This window comes from Opisthorchis viverrini (genome assembly GCF_000715545.1).
Source record: "Opisthorchis viverrini unplaced genomic scaffold opera_v5_29, whole genome shotgun sequence".
NCBI lineage: Eukaryota > Metazoa > Platyhelminthes > Trematoda > Opisthorchiida > Opisthorchiidae > Opisthorchis > Opisthorchis viverrini.
Genome location: NW_008751685.1, coordinates 524,339 through 533,966, shown reverse-complemented (window position 1 = coordinate 533,966; position 9,628 = coordinate 524,339). Strand labels below are relative to the sequence as shown.

General features: G+C 46.3%; 1 protein-coding gene across 1 annotated transcript in view; it reads left to right on the top strand.

Moving 5' to 3' along the window:
• Window positions 1-182: 182 nt before the first annotated feature.
• T265_02383 (hypothetical protein) overlaps window positions 183-9,628 on the top strand; it is a gene marked incomplete at both ends in the record, with an annotated part of 34,117 nt that continues 24,671 nt past the window's right edge. The window contains 3 exons of the mRNA XM_009166616.1: window positions 183-647; window positions 6,264-6,392; window positions 7,723-7,825. Of these exons, the coding sequence (XP_009164880.1) occupies window positions 183-647; window positions 6,264-6,392; window positions 7,723-7,825 (697 nt within the window). The remainder of the gene's footprint in view (window positions 648-6,263; window positions 6,393-7,722; window positions 7,826-9,628) is intronic.

The window sequence follows — 9,628 nt, the reverse complement described above, 5'->3', positions numbered from 1 at the left end:
GGACGAATTGAACTCCTGGAGTTCCAATGTCAGTGCCCTCCAAGTGGATGTAGACGCTGCCAAGCAGTGGTCGTTGGACTGGCACCTTCCTCTGAATGATGAAAAGTGCGTCCATGTGTCGTTTGGAGGGGATTCAGCGAATGCCTTTATTATGCATGGTGAAAAGGGACCAGAAAAGAATCATGAAGATAGATGCCAAAAAGCATTTGGGCATCTGGGTCTCCTTAAATTCATCCCTCTCACTGCACCATGAGAAATCGGCCCAAAATGCATTCGCCATTTTAAGGATGTTCCGATGCCCCATCTCCCGTATTACTCGCATGGAATTCCAGATAATCTATGGGGCCTACTTCAGACCGCTCCTGGTGTACGTCAATGAAGTTGTCAACTCACGACCCTCGAAAGACGTTACCCTCATTGAGCGTGTCCAGCGGGCCGCTACGAGAATGGTTGCCGGCCTCAAATCCGCGAACTACGAAACGCGTCTCGCAATGCTTGATCTCTTTCCCCTGGAGTACGGTCGCCTTCGAGGGGACCTAATTCTCAAAAATGCCCTATTTGAACAAAGCTTGGCAAACAGGTTATATGCCGTTGACCCAGCAAACGCACGGCGGGGACATAGCAAGAAATTTTCAAGCTACTATAAGGTTTTCGGGGTCAACACTTCATGGTTAAGAACGTTTATGTCAAATTAATTGTTCTAAACATTATATACAGCCGCTGGCTATTCGCACATTGAGATTGACTTCTCGAAATCTACGGCATTTTCAGACTTGTCACTTCATAGTGTAGAATGTCTCTGTGTCCGTGAATTTGCCGGAGACATCGGGTACCAAGCACCGTTAAACCCCAGTAACTATATAGACCGTTTTTGACCATATAACTTACGCAGTAAATCAAAACTCCCCTGTCATCATCACCAGAGACAGTGCCGTTTGTAACAACCCCCTGGAGGCCTGATATCTGGCAGAGGATTAACTTATCTTCTCATTAACATCGTTAGTGATAGTAACATCAGGTGAAAGCAATGTTCGCTCATTGTCGCACAACCGTGTCAATTAATTCCACTGGAGCCTTGCAAACGAAAGAAGTAAATAAATGAGAAAAGTGACCTGAGTCTAACCTACCGCAAAAATAAGAAGTGCCTTACCTTCCAACACTCAGCCAGGCAGTCTGCCCTAACAATTGACGGAGTGCAAAGACGTGGTCTAAACATATCCTTTCAGGTCGGAATCCTGAGTGCCTTTCTCGGGTATCCTCTTCACGTGCCTTTTTAAGATTTGCAATAAGCGACGTAAAGAGCCTAGTTGCAAGGTGTCACGCTAATTTCAATGATTGCCACACTCGCCGCGAGCAACCTTCTGAACAATGGGCACCACTATCGATTCATCCCGGTTGTGATCAAGTGTCTTGCGGCGTAATCCCTATTCTGATTGACTGAAATCTGTATGGTGTGAACATTCAAAATGGCAACATGGCGGATATGAGGTTTTGTGCTTTACCCTATTGGGCGTGGCAGAGAGCTATAACGGGGTTCTCTCTGATGTAAATTCACGGTGTTCAAAGATTTCCATATTTAATTAATGCTGATAATATGCAGTAGTTTAACATAGCTCCCTTCTGACAAATGAAGTTTTCCGTGTTGTCTCAAATGTAACGGTAGGACAAAAGGACCACGAAAGTTGTGCTTGACCTCGGTTGCAAAAAAGTGAGTAATTAGAATAGCACAAATTTAGCAGTTATTCCTGGTGCGTTCACTGTTTTCACTCAGCTGCGATCCCTTGTTATGATACATCTAGTCTTTAGATGAAAACGATTAGCATACGTGTAATTGTATGTTTTCCCATGAATGCACACCTCGAAATTCATGTTTCATGTGATTTGTGTAAGAGGGGTGCATGAAGCGGTGTTTTCATTGACCGCCCCAACTCTGGTTTCTAATAACGGAATTATCTGTACATCCTTCACCGCCAACGGATCAACGATGGTGCCTGGGGCCATGCCAGAGCTGTTCACCAATTTTCCGCTTCTGGTAGTTCACACTTTAAAGCAAGGCATTGTGCGAGCATAAAGAAAGTTTTACCAATCATTGGACAACCCAGAAGAGTGACAGCAATAGTTGAGTCACTTAGTGGACGTTGCCTGCTACACTTGTTTGCTTACGTCACGGCTGCTGACGTGTGTGTGCGCTTGGCATGTCATGGGCACCCGGACTGCGAGCGGAACAAGCGGGAAGTGGCCATTTGTAACTCCACGTCGGTTTATAAACCATCCTAACATAGGACCCCTTTGAACTTGAGACACTAGTGACCCGGACCAAACCCTAAGACATCCTTGTTAGTTAGAACGATCTCTTCTTCCTAGCTAGAGGCATATAAGTTAGACAGACGCCGACTGAACACCTCTACTTAATCCTTGAAAGGAGCTAGTAAATCCGCTAAGGTCAAGATCTCGGTGACACCTTCGGGACAAAAGTCATTTGCTCATATTCGAAACCGTCGGCGATTTTAAGTTCACTGTCCAAGACTGCGTTGCCAGTCGTGAATGGGATTGAGGAAACGCGTGTGATCAGTGGAATCGGTCTCCAAATTATTCAGTCCAAAATTTCTGGTGGTCCTTTTACAGATGAGCGATTCGTTATTGTCACTGTTAGTTTAAATCAGTTTTTGTTCCGCTGCACGTATCAACCGGAACAGTTTATGCACACTCCCACTTCACGACTCTCTCATTTCCTCAGATTTCTGGACCCACAAAGCTTCTCAATCCACGCAGATAGCCGTTTTAATCTGAATTCTGACAGCTCAATTATAATAATAGTAATCTTCGTAAGGGAAACCCTTCAAAAGGTTGCTGATATCTCTTCAACATCTCACGACCCGTTTTGCTCTTTTTTGAGCTCATCATGTAGGCGCAGTCCCCGAGATTCCCTCAACCGTATGTAAAGCACATTCGGTCAAGGAATACCATAAACGAACACCGAATTGATTTGCAAGTGCTCGAATCTGTCGAACTTACGGCGATCGTTCTCGTATAACACTTTCGCCGCCTAGGTGCTGTGCCAACGGAGGGAAGCTTGAGGGTTGGGATACGGCCTGCTTAAACCTACACGGGAGCAGTCGAGGTAACCAGGTTGATTAAGGACCTTTGGTATTCATCACGGAGAGCATGACATCAGTGTCCAACATTTATGCTCCGTGTGAGAGTGTACGGTGAGCTCCCCAAAAGCTTCCGTGCACAAAGCGCTGGTTTTCAGAGGCACCCACTCTCCCTTTTTATATTTAACTTCATGATCGATGGAATAATGAGGCGAACGCTGGAAGGTCTCCAAAACCACGGCGTTCGAGTAACCTATGACGAAAGCCCTGCTGATCCGGACTATAAAAACGATACTGTTTTTGTCCTATGAGAGGAGAAGGCGCTGGGTGTTTTTTGATAGACTGATCGAACTCATCTCGTCTTTTTGTGTGCACTCTGCTTCCACATAGTGTAAGGTTACACCCCTGGATAGAAAGTCACCGAACACGCCACTTACAATCCAGTGGGGGGCACTTGAAGTTGTTGCAGTGGTTCCGGCTGTGGTGTGACAGATGAGGTCAATTCACGAATTTGAAAGGTCTGGGCCCCGTTTGCTAATTTGAGACACTTATTGCGTCAAAGAATGCATCTCGAAGGGCGTGTGTATCAGGTTGCAGTGCGCGCTACTTTGCTGTATGACTGAGACATGGCCTGTTTGAGCAGCAGAGCTGAGACGTCTTAAGGTGTTCGACAATCCAGCACCAGAATCTGCTTTGGTTCGGACAATGTGTTGCGTGTGCCGAACGATTGTCTGCCAAAGAGCGTGCTGTTCTCCGTGCCTGCCTTAGAGTAGCGAAACCAGAGAGGTGGCCAACCCTTGACCTGGCGGAAGAAAATGGAAGATATCGGGAAAAATTTAGGTATTGTCGGTGCTACTCACCTTCCAGGATGGAGACCGCATGATCCCCATTGCCCCTGGTTGGAGACGCTGCATGTCGTGCATGCCAACCGATGTCAGTGGCGTTCTTGTCAGTTTCTATCCCGATTGTCTAAATGATTTTGTGGGTGTGTGGACACTTCAAAATGATTGTGGTAAGCTAGCACTACGTCCGTTCCGTGTCCACCTTTATTCCTTTCTTCACAATAAGGCTTTAAAATGAGTCGCATTTGTGCAGCATCGGTGTTGAACACTGATGTCACGCCGTCGTTAACAATGGTGAGGATGATAATGAAAGTTTGTCGTGGAATACCACAAATAGACACACGCCACATCAGCGTAGGATTTGCGACCCCCATTTTCACTCGTTTGCAGTCCTAACTGAAACACGCACCACTAATAATTTCTATGCGAGTTTCTGTATCTTTGCTGCTTTTCCCTGTCCATGCTTCAACAAGGACCCTATCATTCATCAACCAACGTTATAGTCCACCTAGGTCTGCCGAGTTTTTAGAGCACTGTTGTCACACTTGAAACCTCTGGTCTAAGTGTAATCAAGCAATATTAAGAAGTGTCCAGCGTAGGATAACTAATATCGCCACAGCCACTTACGACCTGGCCAACCCAGTGCGGCTGTTAGCTGTGTTCCTTTCAAATACGGGCGTCTTCGTGGACACACTATTCAGATCTCAAGTAGTTCCAAGGATGGCTCCTCCACCCTAAAACACAACACCGATCTCCGCAGCCAAAAATTCAAATTCCCCTGGAGAGCGTAAATGAGCCTGACCGTCCAAATATCTTCCCATCGATCGCGATTCCCTTCGGGATCAGGCCTCATGGGTCTCATTTTGAGCTACCGTTTTTTATAAGTCCGAAAGAACCCTGGACTGGACAGTTCTAGAACTATTTCTGTGTGCCGACTTCTATTTCTTGTCCCACGTCAAGTTGAGTTGACCTGCTCGACAGCTTCCTGGTATCCACATTCTTCTAGCCAGCACCTTCCCAGCCCTTTCATCCTTCCACAAAATGGTGTTCACAGCATCCGCCATCCGCCATACTATTGACTGAGTTACTTGGCACCCATCCTGCCAAAAGTCCTTGAAAGGTATTGAAAACTGACGCGAAGGAAGTTGTTAAACAATAATGCCTGCTGGAGCCACACCAGTATGGCTTAGGAAAGGGTCGTTTCTGGATCACCAGTTTACTGTTCGCGCATCCATAGAAAGGCTTGAGGAACTCTGTATATTTGAGAGATTGGCCTTTGGTCCTTTCACGCATGGCCTGTATGTCAACGGCGTGCAGTTCATTCAAGCAGGCTTTTCGCTGATAGTATGCAATTGTAGCACCGGAATGACACGACCATTTGCCGCAGCATATTGTGGCAGGACAACAACCGCCATATAAAACTCCTAAAAAAGTCGATCACAAATCAACACCTGTCCGGAGACCAGCCATCCCTAATAATCGAACACCACCTCATTTAGACGGATATGTCACGTGCAGGACACGAACTAAACGAAGGCGTTCCCTGATTGGTCAGAATACCAGTCAATCCGGATCGCTCATCTCTGGCTGGACGCTCCACGCTCCCTCACGTAGATCCTAGCATGATTTTGTGGAACACTGTGATTACTCTATAAATACAGTTGTAATAATTTTCCTTTGCCTCCATAAAGGAGGAGAGGAGCTACCATACCTTTCGGTGTACCATAGTGGGTGGAGCAGGAAGCCAAGAGACCGATACAACGTTGCACTACCGTTCAGCAAGGCAGCGCCATAAAAAATAAAGCCCACCATCCGGACGGTAACTGACAGACAACACTTAATGAATAAAGAGCGCATAAAAGCAAACTGTGTTATGAGATCCTGGACCCCTGGTGCAACAAAGACAAATAAACGCTTATAAGCCCCACGTCTACGCTCCATATACACTGTGTGAGCTATTACGGTATTTCATCAGGTTCGTCCAGGTGTCGACGAACCTGTCAACTATAAGGTGAACAATACCATGCTTCGATCTCTCCTACTTTACGGATCAGAGATGATGGCTGCGTGCAGGTCTTCGAAGGCTATGATTATCGGTGCACCGTACATGAGAAGATGGAATATCAAGTCAGTAATACCAGGTGGTTTTCAGGAAATACAACTTCCCGTTGATAGACGCTATGGATTACGCTATTTAACCACGTACTTGGTATTCCTGGGGGCCGTTTGCGTCGCAGACTCCGTGCGCCACATCGAGGCGACGCAGGGGTAGAAAAGCGTGACAACTACCAGCGAACTGTCATGTTTGTAACTACTTTCTCTCCAGATGGGGACTCTGAGACAAGACAATCCAATTGTTGGTGGTCATGACAGATATGGCTATCAATCTTTGGCTATACTACATCAAAGCTATCGGCTTCCATTCAGTCCTCTTGCCTCCTACCATACTCAACAAGTATGCACATTCAACGTCAATGAGCCGGTTGGATCATCAACTTCAGCGCGTGGCTGTGGTTCTCTTATCATCCTTACCATCGGTGAACAATATTGTAGAAGCTGGGACAACTGTACTTCCCTACGCGTTTCGTACCCGCAAAGTGAACTGAACTGATCCTGAGCTAACGTATTGTTCGGCTATTTCGATCCCTCTGAAGGTCTACTTTTGGGACCACCCAGCTTCCTGTCATAAGTTGGTAATCGACTGCTTAAATAGGGTCCTGTAAGTTGCAGCCGGCAAGATTATCAGAATAAGAGGTAAGGATTCCTATGGTGAACAGCCCGCGGTACGAATAACGATGATAAGCAACTTTGTATGGACGCTCAAGGTCTTTGGAGGGCTCTCGGATATGAACTTTGAGGTGTGATTTCGTATCAGTGACGGTCATCTGCGTAGCAGTACGCTGTCTGTCGTCAGCATGGTGGCTGGCTACCGCTGAGACCAACTTCTTTCGGCTAGTAACGCACAATTGTTGTCGAATCCTGCTGTTGGTTTAGTGGATTTCCCTGCAAGCAGGAAGCTGGAGGTTCGGAAAGATGGAGTAGTGTCTCCGACTATGCGCTTACATAGCACATTTATTTCACTTATGGAATTCTCTGCTTGTATACATTCTCAAGACTTCCTCTCTGTGTCGAAGCGCTAATTTATGCACTCCTTTATGGGTACCCATTTTATGTATCCACTTCGTTACTCACCACTTACTCTATGTGCTGAGGTTGAATGGCTCATCTCTTGTCGTTCTCTATGTAGTGTATTCTTCATCATAAATCCGTGTGAATACCCTGAGCCGTTTTTTATGAGTACTTTGATTGTCTTGGTGGAACGTAGTTCACTTCAGATTTCTAGTCCTAGTTGTATGGTTATTCACTTTTCACATTTCAGCCGTTCGCCTTAACCTATGGGTTTTGCGGAGACAACAAAATTGTCGAAAAAATCAAAGGTAATGATACCAGTGAGCCTACCACTACCCTCCATAGGTACCCTTTTTGTTCTTCAACGAGGAGAAACTGAGAACAAAGCACATCTTGTATGCGTCAGAGCTTCAAAAACTCGTCGGCCTCATTTTCTTCCCACAGCACTATAGTGCCTGGCCCGAGTATGTTCTTCTATGCCATCCCTTAGTGCCATAACTCTATTTCCAGTTGGTGTGTGATTCGTAAGCCGGCATTGATCAGTAGCGTGATCCTGCTATTTTGCGACCGGTTGCAGTGCATCACACCGGGTGATCCCATACTGCAGTCAATCTTTGACAAGGTAACCAAACTATACACTTTTCACTATTTGACAGGCTCTGTGTTTCTACACTCCTACAGCATACAACCATACATGGGAAGCGGAAATACTCCAAGTACCTCGGTCTCATCTTTCCAAGCATGCACTGAACATGGTTGGTAAGTGCTTGAAACCCTGAATCTCCCCTTCCTATATCACAATGATAAAGGACGAGTTCAACAGCACCGACGTGCTCGTCGTGTGGCAAACCCGTACAAGAGTCGATAAATGGCTTTCTTGGAATGTGTGAAGTTACGTTTTCAGTTCGTTGTAGTAACCGACGGAAGTCGGAAGAAGCTACACGAGCGTCATTGTTAGTTGCGTTTACGTTGCAGGATCTGTGTGATAGTGCCTATCGGATGAGGCTCTTTGGTATTCGGCTTCCGTTCGTCTCAGACCCTGACTGCTATGTAAAACCTTGCTTCACTTCGGTGTGACAATATCCCGGTGGAGCCTCAACTGACTACGCTAAACTTGGGTTCATGGTGAAGCTGCCTGCGGCTCCTAGACCCCATTTTCCTGAGTGTGTGTTATTTCTATTCCATTTACTCTTAGGATTTTGTGTCAGTCTATCCAGCGGACATTCACTTCTTCGGACGTGCAAGGATGGGACGGGATACTTTTGTCCAAGTTCGCAACATCCAGTTGTTATAAATAAAACTGCGCTTCATGAACCTTTGTGTTAAAATTCCTCGGTGGCAAAATACCGGGAAGTTTGCTGCTCACCTGTGACAAATGTGGGTCAGCATACTATGAGGGGGTTGCTTTCGGTTATCGAGCTCGTTATGCAACATAGCGTAATATTATTCACTTATCATGCGCGCGTCCCACGCTTTCCACTGGAAGATTGGGCTAAAATACCGGCTGATTGATGTAGAATTTCACCTACCTCAGTAATCACGTTGGCTCCAGCGTCAGATAACCTTGGGAACGGTATGTATTTCCTGTTAAAACTATGATATTGGAATTACTGGCCGGAAGGTCCGTGGTTCGAACCCTACCTCTGCATCTCGACTTCCCCTGTCTAGGCTTGGGCAACCTGGCAGTATCCCAGCCCTGGTGCTTCCTTCAGGTGGCATGGCAGCTAGGCACCAGAAGAGTGCTACAGCTGAACGATAATAGTGGAAGCTCTATGCCGCATCGGATTGATTCGAATAAGATTAGGGGGCAGTGAGTTTGATAATTTGCGGCAGGGAGTGATGGGTTGATGTGAGATGGAGGCGCATAGTGGGAATGTCAACTAGTCGCACCACAAATGCTTGAATGGTTTACCGAAGTTGTACACCGGCATCAGTGCCAACACTGATGTTGCTGTCTTTGATGATGATGACACCGGCAACCCTAGAAGTGACATAAGGGAGTCAGTTCGCCAGAGTCTCACCGCTCTAAACAGTTGTGGTCCAACGACTTGACACCATCCCTGTATATCTCACAAACCGTTTGTGAAAAATGTCGATTTCTCTGATGTCTCCTCAGAAGCAGTCAGTCGTCATTGTCAGTTGGCACTTGACCAAACCAACCGTCGTTTGTTAGCGTCAATGCTGTCAAACTTGTGTTGATTAGCCTTCACATTGCATTGGTCTCAATCGCAAAGCGGAATTAAGGATTTCGCCTGAAGTCAACTGGACATCACTTAAAACAAGACAGTGACTATGATAATAACGGGTTAGTCGGTGCTTACTTGTCCGGCTGGCTCAAAGGTGCGCATGTTGTTGATAAAGGTGCGATATTTAGTACACAACCCCCCACCGGTAGATGCATCAGTCATGTATCATTCAGACGCTCTGACTTCGGCACGGACGCTACGATGCGCAGCATGTGGTTAAGTTGAAGTATAGACAAAAATATGGCACGTCGACTGACCGAAGTCCGAGTGTGAGGCGGCTGGAAAACACCATTGAAACATATATATATATATATAT